This window comes from Taurulus bubalis, assembly GCF_910589615.1.
Source record: "Taurulus bubalis genome assembly, chromosome: 15".
NCBI lineage: Eukaryota > Metazoa > Chordata > Actinopteri > Perciformes > Cottidae > Taurulus > Taurulus bubalis.
In genome coordinates, this window is record NC_136603.1 from 23,246,332 (window position 1) to 23,263,584 (window position 17,253).

General features: G+C 45.5%; 1 protein-coding gene across 1 annotated transcript in view; it reads left to right on the forward strand.

The window, feature by feature from the left end:
• Positions 1 to 807: 807 nt before the first annotated feature.
• The window catches only part of clasp1a (cytoplasmic linker associated protein 1a), a gene marked incomplete at its 5' end in the record, with an annotated part of 68,538 nt that continues 52,092 nt past the window's right edge, over positions 808 to 17,253 (forward strand). Inside the window, one exon of the mRNA XM_079230828.1 lies at positions 808 to 1,002. Within this exon, the coding sequence (XP_079086954.1) occupies positions 808 to 1,002 (195 nt within the window). The remainder of the gene's footprint in view (positions 1,003 to 17,253) is intronic.

Genomic DNA, 17,253 nt, shown 5'->3' on the forward strand with positions numbered 1-17,253 from the left:
GGAACTAAATATCTTTGGATTTTGAAACAAGTGATCTGAAGACCACACAAATAATGGCCAGATGAATCCATAATGGAAATAAAACGAAAGTATCATTTAATGCCGTGGCATCATGATTTACTTTGTAGACAAGAGGAGCAATATAATGTACATATTGTACAACACTGAGTCCGTTTGTTATTAGGTAAACCTTCTCTTCTGACTGTCAGATGCATTGTGAGTGATGAGTTGTGGAGGAATCATCAATGAGGAGGCTGATAATGAATTGACTGCTGTCCTCTCTGCTCCCTCAGGGCTCTCCAGGGCAGATCCCGGGACAAAACATGGCGCTCTAAGCTACTCCATCCATCTCTGTTTGCCGCCCTGCACGCTGGTCTCCAAAACCACCTCTTCTACCCATGCTGTAGCGGTTTGGCCCAGACTCCTTTAAGAGAAGAAGAGGGGGGAAAAATCCCAAGTGGGCGGGAGTAGTAAACTTTCCTCAGCTGCTGCACAGACACACACATGCTGCATTGCCGCCATTCCCCAGGCTTCCCCATCCATCTCTAGGGCACGGCCACAAGCTCGCTAGCTAGCTAGCACTTGGCACACAGAGCGGTTAAAAATATAATCAGACTGTGTACACTTGCCTCCTTTCTTTTTTTCTTCTCCTTTTCCGGGTCACCCAGATAAACACATTGACTGGGGCTCCTTTTGTTTATCTGTCGTTCTCGCTGCTCTGAGCAGTGGAGGCTTGCTAGCAGCCAGTCAGCCACTCAGCCAGCAGACTGAGGAAGCCAGAGGGCTCGCTTATTAGAGGCCAGCATGATGGAGCCCAGCATGGAGAGCTGCCTGACCCAGGTCCTGCAGAAGGACATGGGCCGCCGGCTGCAGGTGGGGCAGGAGATCATTGATTACATCTTGGACAAGGAGAAGTCCCACGACCTGGAGCAGGACCAGACGGCGCTGGACAAGATGGTCGACGGCATCGCCAGCTCCTGGGTCAACTGCAGCAACTTCAAGGTAAACAATGAGGATTACGGGACAGTTTCAAGTTGTTTTCACACACCTGCACCCACACTGGTTGGGGCTTTTACTGTAACCAATGTTTTGGATTCCCATTTGTATTCTGCTTTAGACAAAAGGACATCACTGCATCACATCTGCATTAATCAGAGCACACAACACCAAATCACCTCCTAAGTTACACAATGAGCATTGTAGCCTTTAAAAAGCTATTTTTTAAACATGCAGTCCGGCGCACTGATCACTCCACTTAAAACTCACCAGGGCTTCAATGCATCACTCACAGCTATTGGCTGTATATGAGTAGAGGACGTCGTCACCGGGACATCACCCATTGGTTGGTGGTTTGAAGCCTCAAGTTCGACCATCTTGACTTTTAGCCGTAGCCATTTTGGTTCTTTGGCTACCCGAAGTGATTCGAGAGGGTGGAGCTAAGTACAACCGAACACTCAATATGATCTTTTAAGCGATCAAAATGTTCCAATGAACTTTTATGAAGTGAAAGCGCACTACTCCTAAAGGACCATAACTAAATGAACGTCAGGCTGTATTGAGGAAGACTTGAAACTAGAGATTGAAACAAACTCATGTTTACAATGTTTATTGAGGAATAAATCAAGAGAGAAGTAGAGTAGCAGAGAATATTAATGATAGTGTGAAATGTTATCAATGGCCTGAGTATGGAGGAAACAATTTAAATCAAATAGAGCAACTTGAAAAACAACCCATGCTGCTCGTTGTGGAATTCTCTGTTTTTATTCGGTGTTGAGATTGCACTTCCATATTATTGTACAGCCACATAATAGCCTTTTCTAGTTTGTTTTAAGGAGGGATTCTGACTGTTTGCTGGGCTGTAAAGCAAAACTGTTCTCAGGCGAGCAAAGGCACAAAGCATGTGCGTTTCCGCTCACCATAGAGCTGGCCAACATTCTTCTTCTGTGGTTGATTGTGCTTCATTTTGGAGTTTGATCGAGGGCAAAATCTCACCCTGAATTGTGTTTACATCAGCGGTTCCTCCAGTTCCCAGCCACAGGTTGCGTTCTCTGCCACAACTGTTGGAGCACATTGTTGACTGGACGTCTGATATCTGGCTGAACAAAGCCCAACGTACCGCCGCTCAGCAAGGAGCTGACGTCTCTCTGTCGTCATTTGCATGGACGTTTTGACGTGCTTCAAATGACCCTGAAGGCTGTGTTGCACTGCTGCATTTCTGCTCCCAGACATCTGGCACATGCCTGAGAGACATGGTGATGACAGGCTAGGGAGGATTTAAGGAAACTGGGCAAGGGAGGCTGATCCGGCCCGGTTAAAATCAGGATACTGGAAGGCCTGAGCCAGCTGATATCATTTAAAAATCTGTCAGAAATGCATCAAATCATCCTTCCTGTTGTATGCACTGCTTCAAAGATGCCCGGTGAGAAAACATACCTGTGTTTTCTGGGTGCTAGACAGCCCTGTGAAGGTTCGGCTGAGTCAGTCTGTCATCCTGTCCACAGGCAGGTCTTTTCCTCAATCGCAGAGCTGTGTTTTCAGTGCTGTTAGTGATCCCAACACAGGCAGTATCCTCAGCACAGGCCGAGCTGATCACTTGGCAACTAATGTGGAAAGTATTTAGTGAGAGAGGGAGAGGGAGCGAGAAAGAGAGGGTGATGGATTCATTCGCCATAAATGGTGCTTTAGGCGGATGTCTCCAATACCAAGCAACTGTTTAAAGAGAGAGCTTTACAGTCTTTAACTCTCCTCGCCTAAACGCCAGTGTACCATTCAGTCCTTCAGCGTGCTTTCTCTGCTGCACATACCTTCTCTGTTTAGTTAACAAACATCAGGGTGTTACACTGACAGACTGGTTAGCTGACAGGATGTGTACCAACTTATATTTGCAGTGGAGCAGAAGGAGCTCCATGTCAAAAAATGTGGTTGTTACTCCAGAAACACTGGTGCTGTGTCTCAGATGTTATGAAAACACAACGAAAGGCTCCGCCAAGGCTCTTTAAAATGTTCACAGTAGGGTAGACATTTTGCATTTGCAGGATGCTGTATTCATGTTTCAGGCTGGAACCTTTAGTGCCGCTCTGCGTTCTTCAAATGGTTACTTTGGTACTTGTTTGATGTTAGCATGTGTTATCTGATGTGCTTTTGTTTAGCTGGTCTCAGGTGTGTCAGCTGACGCCGTACCTGCTCCAGCTGAGCTGTCATGATGTCATCTAGTTACAAGATGATACCGGAGCATTTCATCTTTAACTTGGTGACCCACAGTGATGCGCCTCAATACCTGGACTTCTGCATTATCAGTCCATTTTCCTTTAACCCCGCCTTAAGGTACAAAGCCCTTTTATTTCTTTGAACTGGTCAACTGATTTGGTCCAAAGTCTTAACTTAAGTTCAGGATTAAACAATGATTTAATATCTCTATTTGTGTGCGATGTCTTGAAATGCCCCTCTCAAAGGAGCAGAAGCCGTGGACATCAGTGATTGCTGTTGCCAGGCCATTCTGACTGTTTCTAAATGGAGCGACTATAATGATTCATGCACATGCAATTTCAAATGAAAAGTGTCAGGCGAGCGATAGACGGACACCTCTTGGTGCAGTTGTCATTTTACAGAGCGATCTCCGTCTGTGAGACCCATCCATCTCGGGGTGTGTCGAGTCAGCAGCCCAGCTGTGGCTTCAGCTGCCGGGTTAACTCGAAACTAGTCCGAGTACCTCCGGTAGCGGTCGGCTAAATACAGAGGTGTGGCGCTGTCACGGAGGGGAGAGAGAGAGCGTGTGTGTGTGTGTGTGTGTGTGTTTGTCAGGAGCACAGCTGAGCTGACCGACTCACTGTGTTGCTTTTGTAGATCCCCTTTTGTAGGACACCCTTCTGTGCAACATTGCAGCATTTTAAGGAAAGATTTAGTGCCACTTTGAACTGCCGATGCTTGCAGGAGGATGTGATTTGCACTTTGTTTCCACACCTCTCCCTCCTCCAGGAGAGCGCGTTGTCAGTAACCATCCATCACGTCAACCCTTCCTTTCCATCATTTCATTCCTTCCTCTCCCAGAGCTGAGCTGGTCTACTGACTCAATTAAGGCTGGCAGGACCGGTTTCCTGGTTGACGAGCCTTTGAAGTGATCGCTCAGACGACCCGGTGCCACCGGCCATGTCGCGTAGACTCGTCTGGGTGGAGTGGCTCGAGCTGACCACCAATATGATACTCATAGAACAAAAAGAGGTCTGCACTCAAAACAAGATGGACAATGCAGCTGCTTCCTGTGGTGCCGATCACTAGTCCTTTCTAGCCACTGTGCTTGATAACTATGAGGACCAGGCCTGTGTTCACTCTCTGGTGCCTTAGCTAAGCGAGCATCACGCCACGCCCCGCCTCTCCTGCACCATGCTGAGCTTCTCCTGCGGGTTCCTGTCAGCTCAGCTTTTAGTGTTTGTGAAATGAGTTCAAGCTGCTGTTTTCTCACATTCATGGCAGAGGACTGGTGCTGTCCGTAGGGAGCCATTGAGTGGTCGGTCCCTCCGTTTATTTCCTGCCATGGGAGGGCTTTTCCCTGATTACATTTTGCTTTTATGATCGTGTCGTTCCTTCTCTCTTCCTCCAGCACAAATGGCTGTTATGTGGATTCAGATCCACAGTGTTTGCCGTGTGCATCTCAACAATGACCTCATCCGTTATGCAATGTACTGCAGCCTGAGGACCAAAGATGTGTCTCTTCAATATAAAGAAATCTCAATTGTCGTGATGTAGCGATGAGTTGCATGTGATGCTCTCACTGCAGGCGCTTTGTAACTGAATCCCGGCGGTACAAGCTGCTCTCGGGGGAAATGATGGCATGAAGATGAGACAGTAGAGCCGTAGTCTGTGGCTGTAGGGAGGACCGTCCAGCCGGCCTCATCTAAGACTGGACTGTGATTAGCTGTGTGGCTCTCAGCGGCTCCAGGGTGCAGCAGATGACATCACTTTGAAGTCGTACTCATAAAATGCTGTTTCTGTTGCCCTGCAGGCTCGATGCCTCAACAGGAGACTAGTCAGCAGATAAGTGGCCAATTAAACCAAGAGACCGTCTGTGCTCACCTTTGGTTGGCTTTAGTCTCGGTACACAACCACAGCTACCTGGGACAAGCAGAAGAGGATCAAGCAGGCGTCCTCTCAACTGCTCTCTTGTCCTTTATTTCTTCTTTAATAGGTAAAAACACTGGGCTGCAGAGACATTTAACCGAATATTTAACCGAGTTTCATTCTGGCCTGTCATCAAGTTCCAGAATGAATCTTCATTAGTGGCAGCTGCAAGATGTTGACACTGTGGAGGCATGAGAGCAGCTGTGCAACACCAGCATGAGAAGAGCGCAGTAAAGAAAGGATCTGGTTAAAATAAGTCTGCATTGGCCTCGACATCTCTACAGAAATGTTCAAATGTACAGTTATCTGTAGCGTTGGACAATCCATTTACTCACGTTCATGTCTGTGGTCTTCAATCTGTAATCAAGAAAGATCTGAAAAGCACTCAAAGACCAAATGGATCCAATAATATTTCAATTGATTGATCGACTGCAGTGGACCTGAGCAGACTAATGGAGGGAGAGCAGGAGCAGCACAAGGCAGCCTTAATGAATGAGCAGCCATGATTATGTGTTTTTTCTCTTCTTCCTGCACACCAGCGGACAGCTAGTCTTCTCAGATCCACTGAATAAAGTTTGACCAGCTTGGGTCCTGGGGTGACCGCTAAGTTCCCATGTGTCCTTGGTACTTTGCTAGTGGGACTTCTTTGTCCAATGCAGTTGGAGAGGGTCATTTCCCCAACATGTACCCAGAGAACGTGACCCCAAACCTGGGTACATTTAGACCATGTGTGCCCTGGAAGTCATCTTCCGCCAAATGACCGTTAAGTTCCCAAGTGTCCCTGGTGCTTTGATAGTGGGACATGTTAGTCCAATGCAGTTGGAGAGGGGCATTTCCCCAACTTGTACCCAGAGAACGTGACCTCAAAGCTGGGTAAAGTATGACAAAGTATGCCCTGGAAGTCATTTTTCCCCCAAATGACCATTAACCTGAGGATCAGAGCATGGAACCTTGGGATCAGAGCATAGAACCCTGCTGTCAGAGCAAGATGTATCTCATTATTTCTTTCTTATAAACTGAGGATCAGAGCATAGCACCTTGGGATCAAAGCATAGAACCCTGCTCTCCTGAAGGCCCCTGGGTTTTACTCTGCAAAGTGACCCGGCTGTAAGAGTCTCTGTGTTGGTCGCTCTCTCATGGCTCTTTTGTTTACTGCACCAGGATGTTGTGGAGTTGAGAATGGAGTGTGTGTGTGTCTGAAGTCAGTGTGAATGAGCCTCTGTAACCTTGTCCAAAGGTCAAGTTAATACTTTGGATCACTCAACCTTGGACAGTCGACACATTCTCTTAAAGAAACAGAAACACAGCTCCTGATGCAGAGTGGAATTTCTTAAAAAACGGACAGTCGAGCAAGTGACATATTTGAGAGGTTATCTGTGTTTACAGTGAGTGTGCTTGTGGCCGCTCCAGCTCCAGGGTAGACTTTGGAGCCGCGTCACAGCCCCACGTTAAATGTGAATCCCAAACCAGGTTGACCTTGTGAACCTTTGTGCAGAGCTCAGATGAAACGCTGCGGCACGGCGCTCTGCTGTCCGCTTCAAGGAAAGCCTTCAAGATGATGCAGAGCTTGTGTTGTGTGTCCCGCCTCTGCTATGACAGTTGGCTGATTTACAGAACACAAAGTGTGTGTGTGTGTGTGTGTGTGTGTGTGTGTGTGTGTGTGTGTGTGTGTGTGTGTGTGTGTGTGTGTGTGTGTGTGTGTGTGTGTGTGTGTGTGTGTGTGTGTGTGTGTGTGTGTGTGTGTGTGTGTGTGTGTGTGTGTCTGTTGTGCTTTATGGGTGAATTGTAAAGTCAGGAGACTTCTGTGTGTGCAGTGTGTTAGGAATGAAGCAGCGTTTTGTGTGGTGGGGGATTTTCTGTGCGACTGGTTGTGAGTCTATATAATATTGTTTGTAAAAGGAAACTAGATCGTCAAGAACAAGTATTACACATTTTGGGTGAACTAGACTGACTGGGTCAGATGGATAATTGTTTGGTACTGACTATGATCATTCTCTCTTGTGTTTTAAATCTGGTGAAAGCACCGTTTTCAAAATCATATCATCTTATTAACGTGATGATATTTGGTAAACAAACCCAGTCCTTTAATTCTGACATATCTCTGTGTGTTTTCAGTGTGGGATTAATGGGTGGAATTAGTCATTTTTTGTGATATTTGCAGTTGTTGTAGTATTATTGTCAAATTGTCACCAATTTTTTGTGTCCGTAAATTGAGTTCCCTTCAGAGCTTTGACTTAATCTTATTGTCAAGTCAATCTATGGAGAAGATGCTATTGGCAATGTGTAATTCAAGCCTTTGCCAAAGGCTACGCATTGATATAGAACGTTTTAAAGTGTGGGGTCTGGAGTCTGTCCCAGCATGCTTTGGGTTAAGTCGACTACAGAGCTAACTCACACCCACTATAAGATATGTGAATTCTATATATTTGTTTCATTCAAGTGTCGTAGACCTAAAGAAGACACTATTTCCTGAACATTACCTGCAGATGCAAGAGAAAAGAAGAAATAATACACAACACTTCATACATGTGTCGAACACCTATCAGATGTAAACTGAACAAAGGAAACCGTGACATGTACAGCTATTCCAGAGTTTAGTCTGACCGAACCTGGAGGGTTATTGTGGGCTTGTATAGCCAGCGTTAAAGTACCTAGGACCTGGATCCTGTCCTCTGTTCCGGCTCCTCGTCCATCTTTATGTCCACGCCCCTTTCACCTGCTGTCTCTTTCCCAAACACACACATACTGTACATCTTCTCTCTCTTCTCCTCTGGTGCCGCTCCATCTGAAACTCAGACAAACCTCCCACCTCCTCAGTTATCACCCTCACTGACTCCCTGCCATATTTAGAGTGCACTGTGTAAAAGGGGATTCCTTTGTGTTTGACCACCATGGCCACCATCATCGTCACCAGCAGCAGCAGCTGTAAATCCTCATGTCCTAATGACCTCATCGTCATAATCTGCTCTTTTATTTAATCTGCTCAACTCAAGGATTTATTTCTCCTTTTTTTTTAGTTAAGCTAGCATGAGTTAAGCTAGCATGTGTCCCAATCCCCCATTTCGTGATGTGCGTGTGAGATGCAATTTTTGTGTAAATAAATCTGCATTCCCTTTGAAAAGTGAAGCGGGCTTCCTCTCTTGGTCCCCTCCGGACGCTGTGGCTGTAAATTGAATTTGTAATTAATTAATGAGCACAACTGTCTGGCAGATGGAGAGAGGAGATGGCCAATGGGTCTGTCTGAGGAATGAGGGGCCTATGAATCTTATCAGGGGCCACAACGCAGCATCCTGTCCTGAACCTGTTTTCAACTGAACCCTCTGAAAATGCAAACGGTTTAATTGGGCCAAGGCAGATTTTAGATTGTTTGAGCCGACTATTAGAATGAACCGGTTTCTCTAACCTGTGATGTGTGTAATAGTACTTACTGGTAAAGATGACTGACACTACTAACTGTCAACCCAAGGGGAGAATGATGTGTGAATGTCATGTTCATAAGCCAGGGTTTGCTATTTGCTCATACCACCTTTTTATAAGGAGGAAACCACGTCTTACTTCTCTCACCGTGGCTTTACACCAGAGAACATCAGGTGAGGTCACACCGAGGGCGAGGTCCCAGACGCATGCATTCAATCACTAGGACTTTTATTTAGGTCGTTCTTCCTCAGTTAGACCAGCTTCCCACAGGAGAACATCACAGAACAGTATCGCTAAGTTTTTCATTGTCATTCAACAATGACATCACCGCCGTTACTGAATCAAACTGCTGGTCCGCTGAAGGAGCGCTGGAAACGGCTTCATTCAGACACTCGTCCTGGAGGAGTCGGAGCGAAAATTCGCAACTGTTTTGGTGTGAACACGGCATAAGGCTCCAGCCAGCCACACGATTAGCCTGCCAAAGGGCTTCAAACAGTTGCTCATAGTTGAGCGTTCTGCTAACGGTAGCCGTGAGCTAGCTAGCTGCAGCTGTGAGCAGGAGGATAAACCGTGAGCAACATTTTCTCTCCATCTCTGAAAGGCTTCCCCGATGCCGTCAAGCTCTCCGTTTGATAAGTCCGTCTAACCTTTTTTGGGTTGCTTTGCAGTGGAGGGAGTTGCTGACAATGTTGGAATAGCAGCTTTTTTCCTGCACGACATACCCCCATTGAATCAGGCCTCTTCTATCTAAAGTGATGAGTGACGTATGTGCATTTGTCAATAGAAACTCTCGTCTCTCTGACACGACCTCTGATAGGCCAAAGTCTACTGGCACAGGTCAAAATCCTGAAAACAAAGCCAAGAGGAGAGTTTCTCTCAGTCCAATATGTTGAAAGGTTATTATGGAATTGTTTCCCAACATTAAGCTGCCTATCCCAGCTTAAAGCACTCGTTATGTCCATATGTCAGAATACGGAGTTTAACGTTTTCTTCAGTGCTCAAGGTACACACAGACCTCGAAGGAAACCTACCTTACCTCAAACACCCCCCTGCTGTAAATAATTATTTGGGAAATATATCTTGTCTTCCAGTCTCTTTATCCCAGTCTCCCAGAATGCCCTCCTCTTATACCTCACGTCATGCTTGTTTCCTCTGAGTACAGTATAACGTTGTGCTGCAACAATTCCCGTGGCTTTGTCCTTTACGCAGACAATGCGGCAGCCTCTCCTGAAGCAACTGGGTTACATCACAAGTAGAGCAGCGCCCGGTCCTGCCTGAGGGGACGCCGGCTCCTCTTCTCCTGAGCAAGGAAGTTGACGGTCAACTCTTGACACAGCGGTGACGAGTCCGCCTCTGTGATCCGCTTATTACCTGCTAGACTGAAGTGAAACACTTTATTATATAAAAATATAAAAGATCACCTTCTTAATGGATGCATGTTATCAACATTAGCAACAAGCTAGGGCTGGACTGTACAATCCAAAGAGGAAATCTCATCACATCCAATTTGCCACCTTATTATCCCTGAAGAAAAATCTCTTTTGTGAACAATAAATATGTTGCATTAATGTACACGCTATGTAGTAAGGATACAAACTCTTTCCCAATGAGGGCAGTTCATACTACCGACTGGAGTAAATGCTTCCATGAGACTATATGAGGAGTAACTTGAATGTAGACACGCGTAAACCAAATCAAGCCCAGTGACACTCGTCATTAGATTTGAGTGGTTCAGTGATTTTAGCGTTTCTCCACAGCGGATCAATAATGTGTCTGGGTCAACAAACACAACAGAGAGAACAAAGTTGTTCTCTGATTGCAGTCCTTTCTGGAGAGGCGTGCACATTGAGAGCTGGTGCAGAGTCGGTCTGCACATTGAGAGTTGGTGCAGTCGGTCTGCACATTGAGAGTTGGTGCAGAGTCGGTCTGCACATTGAGAGTTGGTGCAGAGTCGGTCTGCACATTGAGAGTTGGTGCAGTCGGTCTGCACATTGAAAGCTGGTGCAGTCAGTCTGCACATCGGGGTGTCGGTGCGTCCTTGTTGCTTCAGCTGCAAAATACTTTCCTTTCATGACTTTGAAGGCTCATCGAATGCCAAAGACTTCAATGGTTTGTTCACAAGTCAATGGATCTTCCAAGATAAACGGTAAAATTACACTTTAGAAGATGCAAAGTTATCTTGCAGGAATGTACGCTTTTACATATTTCCATGGCCAACACGATGCCGGATGATGCTGCACCTGTTTTCTTTTGTGCCAGAGCCTCTGCGTCGGCACACAGCAGCCTCAGTGACATGAATTAAGGTGCTCTGTCTTTTTCATTTAATTCTTATTGCTGCAATAAAAAAGTGACATCAGACAAAAACACCCTGATACTGGACAAAGCATGATGGGAGAAGGGAAGCATGATGTGGAGGGGAGGAACTGGGAAAGGGGTCATAATAAGATTATACATTAAATAAAAACTATCAAACCAAAGGGAAGTACTCAGTGGACCCATTGACTGGAATGAAGGCGATCATTTAAAGCAGTATGATTGTCTGTCTGCACACGACCCCGGAGACCATCCAGTTTTGTATATAATACATGTTGATCTTTCTGTTGTGAAAGGAAAGTGACACGTCTGTGAGTCGGTGTGCGCAGAGCAATGCAACACTCTAATTTAAATTCTGAGGAGTCTTTTCACCCGAACGGTTTTCCTTTGATCTGCTCGTGGCCGTGTCATTGTCCATGTCAGCCCACTGGCGCTCTAACACCCGCATCATGTTATCAGTTTGGCCATTTGTTCTGCCGAGTCAGCAGAACCAAAGGAGGAAGCCACGGACTGGATTGTGCAGCTAATGTGCTCTGTCATGGTTCCAACGTGAGCATTGTGCAAGACAAAAGAGTGTGTGTGGCATAGAAATGCTATGTCACACACACACACACACACACACACACGCACACGCACACAAATGCCTGTTAGCTAGCACAGCAGCTGGCATCTAAAGAGATCGAGTTTGTCAAATGTGCAATGTTCAGAGTAAAATGAAGTGCTGTATGCATTGTATACATTGGAAATTATCATCTGGCAGTTGTAATCCGATATTATGTGAGTCATGCATCTGTGTTGTTATGCTGTGAAATGTATTTGGAGAGAGAAATCCCAACTTGTTTCCATTAAAATTACACACATTCAATTCAGTTTATTTTGTATAGCCCAAAATCACAAACTAAACTTTGCCTCAAAGGGCTTTACAATCTGTACACATAACATCCTGTCCCGGGACCTCACATCGGATCAGGAACAACTGCCCAAAAAACTGAGAGGCCTTTCACGGGGAAATAAGGAAGAAGCCTTCAGGAGAGCAACAGAGGAGGATCCCTCTCAGGATGGACAGAAGCAATAGATGTCATGTGACCAGAATGAATAACGTAACAAAGTTACAGCACATTACATGAATATGACAGAAAGTATTCATATAATGAGGAGTAGGCATGGACCACAGATAATCACGATCCATGAAGCAGAAGGAGGGAGAGAGGAGGGCCGAGGCAGGAGACAGGAGTTAGGAGGTAGGAGTTAGGCGGCGTCTGTGTTTAACAGTCTGGAGCCCATTGATCTGAGACGACGAGTTGCTGATGAGAGACGATCGAGCTAGCGGGACTCTACTGTTCCTGCTGCAGCTGCTCCTCCCCGCTAGGAAAGACGTAGTAACGAGTGGGAGGATTCAGAAGAAACGTGTCACCTGCTTCTTTTTGAGATGCTCATTATTAAGACCCCTAGTTTGACTTCCTGTTCTTTTCTCACGCCTCTTATTCCCAGAGAGCCACAGGGTGCAGCAACACAAGCACTGTGTGTCTGCTGTCTATAGTCTGAAGCTTTTGCTGACTAACACATGTTGTTCTTAGTTTGAAAGCTTTTTGAGTGGCAGTAATACAGTAGTTTTTTTTACTTATTTTCCTTGTGAATGTGTCTCTTTATTCTTTTTGTATGTGTGGTTAATCATACCAATGTGACTCAGCATGTATATGTTTTTTAAATATCTGAATCCATCAGATGATAAAAATGTAACAGAACAGAAATAAAGCAGCTTTCTGAACAGAATGATGAATTAGTTGACCTGAGGTGGTTTATCACTTCATTTCAACACAATGCTCGCTATGATTTCTGAAAAGTGCGCAGTCATCTCACAGACCGTCCTCATGACTCCTTCATGTCACAACACTTCCTCACAACAAGGACCCACTTTGTTCACGACCCTTTTGGATTTGTTTCTCCAACTTGGGCTCCGTGAAGCAGTGCTCCTCCACGGGAAGACCTGAAGTGGAGCAGCAGACATTGTCACCCATTGAAGCGTAATTACAATATTCATGTGAAGGTTTTCCAATACCTTCCTATAGTAAAGGAATGCAACTCTGTGACCTCCATCAGGCGGGAACACACCATCATCTTCCACTGTGTGTGTGAGTGTGTGAGTGTGAGTGTGAGAGAGAGAGAGAGAGAGAGAGAGAGAGAGAGAGAGAGAGAGAGAGAAAAAACAAACAATCTCCACATGCTGAGTCAGCTGTCTCTCCGCCTCCACGTCCAGTTGTTTTTAGTCGCTACGTTAGCTGTGCTGCCACTTCCATGGAGGCGGTTGTCTCCCACAGAGTGACGTCTCTCTCTATCCCGTCTGGCGGGTGCTGTGCCAGCGTCTCTACGGCAACACAGAGCAGGGTGCTTAATGAACGTGGTCAGCGAGGAACGGCTAGAGAGGACGTCCTCGTCAAAGGTCCACAACATCACAATAACGTTTAACTTGTGGTTTAGCACCATAATTATTAAAGCAGGCAGCGTGTGTATGAACTGATTACCAGATCAAATACAGAAAGTTCCATTGAATAATATCTCAACGATATTTATCGTCAGATTTAAAATTGAACTGAACAAATTATAAATAATGACGACTCTAATAATAGATAAATGTTCTTCTCTCATTTCGGTGTAGATAAAAACATAACTGAAAGCTTTTTAAATGTTTTTATAATAAAGTTAATTCAGGTGTGAAGTGATGTCACCCATAAAAGCCACAATATTATATTCTTCTCATCTTCTAGAATGAATTTGTGAGCAGGGACTTTATCTGTGGTTATTAAACCTCTTGTTTCCGCTCTCTTCTCCTCTGTTCACATGGCTGCACAGTGACTGAGTGTCTGGTCATATTGGGCTCTCAGGTTGACTTTCTGTGCCTTCATTTCTGATGTGAGTGGTACGTTTGCTTAAAGGAGCTGTGCTTCGTCTCGTAGTGGAGCTTCACATTACCGCTTTTAATAATCGCCACGGTCTCTGGACATATGACACACTGGTTTGAAACTGCTCCAGGGGAGACTGAACATTTAAGAGTCCTTTTAATTATCGGTTAAGGTTCTGGTTAAGTTGTTCACTTTTCTCTTTTTGTAGAACGCCGTGTGAAATAACTTCTCTGACCTGCGTACTATTCCCACTGTCCGGCCTCTCTTCCCGTCTATCGTCTGTTTATGTGTCACTCAAGCCGCGATACTTGTCGGAATACACATATTCGATTGGCCGAGCAGCATCACCTGAGATGATTCACATGCATGTAATCGGTCGGTGTTTCCTGCTGAACTGTAAAGGCTGGAAAAGCTGCGCCAGTTAAAATAGAAACGCTCCGTCAAACTCTGTTGTAGGTCCCGGGTCCAGATACATCGGTGTCGGGGTCCCTCTATTAGTGACCCCTGTGTTAGAGGCTTATTTAAACACTGCAGTTCAGTCCAGAAGTCCACACAGCAGTCAATATATAGTTCAGGTCAGGTACTTGAGTTGAAGGTATGTGGAGTCGGCTGCAAAGTGTTTTAGTGTCCTTGAAGTGCTGCTGTTCTATTTTAATATGATGGGAATGTGTGTGTGTATGTTCACGGGTTTGAACAGCTATTAGTCTGTGTGTGTGTGTGTGTGTGTGTGTGTGTGTGTGTGTGTGTGTGTGTGTGTGTGTGTGTGTGTGTGTGTGTGTGTGTGTGTGTGTGTGTGTGTGTGTGTGTGCGCTCTTTAAAGGTACACTACGTAGCGTTGTCGCTTGCTGTTTGTAGATGCTCTGTCGGTCGGTCGGTATTTGAAGTCGTGGGATCGACACACCCTGCTTATTGCCTGGTGTTACACACTAGTGGTGTACCGGACTGTAGTTGTGTTTAAATGTAGTTTTTTGGGACGTGGTAAAAAATAAAAAAAATAGCCCAGAGACGTGAATCTCAGCTGCTAAAATAAAACAACAAAAACGATCTGTGTCGGCCGATATGACTCATCGACAAATGGCCACAAGTAAACTCTCAAAGTTATTATTATTTGCCGTCTTTTCTTTGTTTAGTTTTTCTGCTGATCCAGTCAGTGACTCAAAACCGTGACACGATCCTCAATGTGAGTTTGGGGATTCGTTGCATCCGTGTTCCACTCCCACACGGCGCCCAGAGACCACCAAGAAAAGAGAACGGGCGGAAGGCAGGTTCTCTGACACCAACACTATATTAACACACCAAAGGCGGCAGCAGCAGCAGCGTTTGCAGAACGTATTGAATCCTAGAAGTGCTGACCTGTCAAATTGGGTGAGAATGTGGCGGTTTCCCCTCTGATAGCTGAGACGGCATCGGTGTGTTTTGTTTTGTGTCTCTTTTTGTTTATCTGCCCGTGACAAACAGGACTCATGAGCATCAGCGCCCGTCCCGTGGCGGTCCTCTGACGGGCCGCACCTCTTCCTCCAGGACTCGGTTAGAGCCGGCTGCTCCACAGACTGCCTCAAAATAGACCGACACGTAAATCAGTCTTTCAGTTGCCCCGAGATGAGATACTGTAGAAACAAGGTGTTCTGGCCTCAAGAGAGACTGTGTGTGTGTGTGTGTGTGTGTGTGTGTGTGTGTGTGTGTGTGTGTGTGTGTGTGTGTGTGTGTGTGTGTGTGTGTGTGTGTGTGTGTGTGTGTGTTAATTACTCGCGCAGGAGCTTCAAACTCTTTAGCACGAGTAAAGCCCTTAAAGACTTTGTCCGACCTCATAGTTTTATCAAAACAAAGATTAGAAGAAGACATGAATAGTCTGTAACATCCACCTAACTACAGACGCTTTCATCCACACTTCTGTCAAATAGGCACAACCCATTGGCAGATGATATGTCGTATATGTTTATAAGATGGTTGATATTTATTGACGCCAAAATGAAAGGAGGGACCTGAGTACATGGAATGCAGATGCGAGGCGGGAGGAGCTCATGAAGGGCTGTGATGAGCTTAAAGATGATGGCAATCGTTTGCTTTGTCCTTCAGTTTCAAAACCAATAGAGAGCAGAGCAGTGGCTCTTATTTTACCTTAAAATACAGAAGCATCTAGAAGTGTCTTTCTGTTGGAAAGATGGTGGTCGACTTCCACGGGTCTATGACACACAGTGTAAAAGCTGTTCCTACTCGGGTATTAGGGTATTACTAGGGATGCACGGATTTTTCAGACCAAGTACAAGTACTTGCATTTGTGTGCTTGCCGATATCTAGTACCGATATGAGTACTTTATAATACTATTACATTTCTAAAACATGTTATATTTTCATCGGATGTTCCTCACTTTCTGACTGTAACAAATTAAAAGTTTTTTCGTTCAGGGTTGTGTTTCCCCTGATACAAACACAGCTTACAGTGGGGATGTTAATAATGAACCCTTAACTGACAACTAATGCTATCCGTTAAACAGTTAACAGCTTGTCCCTCACAGGAGTCCACCTTAAGTCAGTCCACCTTAAGTGAGCCTGGGCTCACTTCACTTTTATCAGCATGTGGTAACTTGGCTTTGGTCTTGAAGAGTTGTTTCATTTATTCACTGACCAATAAACTACGTTCACACACTGCACTGCTACGTTCACAGCTACAACGTTACTGCTGACTTCACTCTACCACACACACACACACACACACACACACACACACACACACACACACACACACACCACACAGAGGGAGAGAGATATTAGTATCAGTATCACCATGTCTGGAAGAGGATGCTCCCATTTCAGTGTTTTCACTGCAGGAAGTCGAGCATGAAGTGTTGCCTCTGGAGGAAGTGAACCGGAAAAGACTGTGTGTGTGTTTGTGTACATCTCTGTTTTCTTTCTGTGCTATAGCTGTGTGTGTGTGTGTGTGTGTGTGTGTGTGTGTGTGTGTGTGTGTGTGTGTGTGTGTGTGTGTGTGTGTGTGTGTGTGTGTGTGTGTGTGTGTGTGTGTGTGTGTGTGTGTGAATGCTCTGTGTTGTGCTCCATGATGAGTGTTTACTGCACATTGCCACCGTGCCTGGGCTTGTGAGCTCTGCTGAGTCACGGTGTGGTCTCCGCTGGCTGTTCTGGCCTCAGCAGGACGATGGCGGCGCTGCTGCAGCCTCCAAGTGCTGGCATGGCATCAGAATGACCATCCCACCTCCAGGAGGGAGGGGTGAAGTGTGTTGGCCTGTATCTAAGCGTGGCCGGGACTCTTGCAGCGAAGTGCATCCTGTCTTTGAGCAAAGTAGTCGCTCCAAATGATCGGGCAGCAGATATGACCATGAAGGAAGGCTTTTTATACCTTCAAATAAATGTTATCTAAGAGGATTATTTGGCAAATTGTTGATTGATGAACATAAATTAAATAGTTTAGTTTTGTTCCTCCACACTATTAAACTGCTCTGTAAATTGAATGTCCTGTGTAAACGCTTTATAAAAACAAGGAGGCATTGGT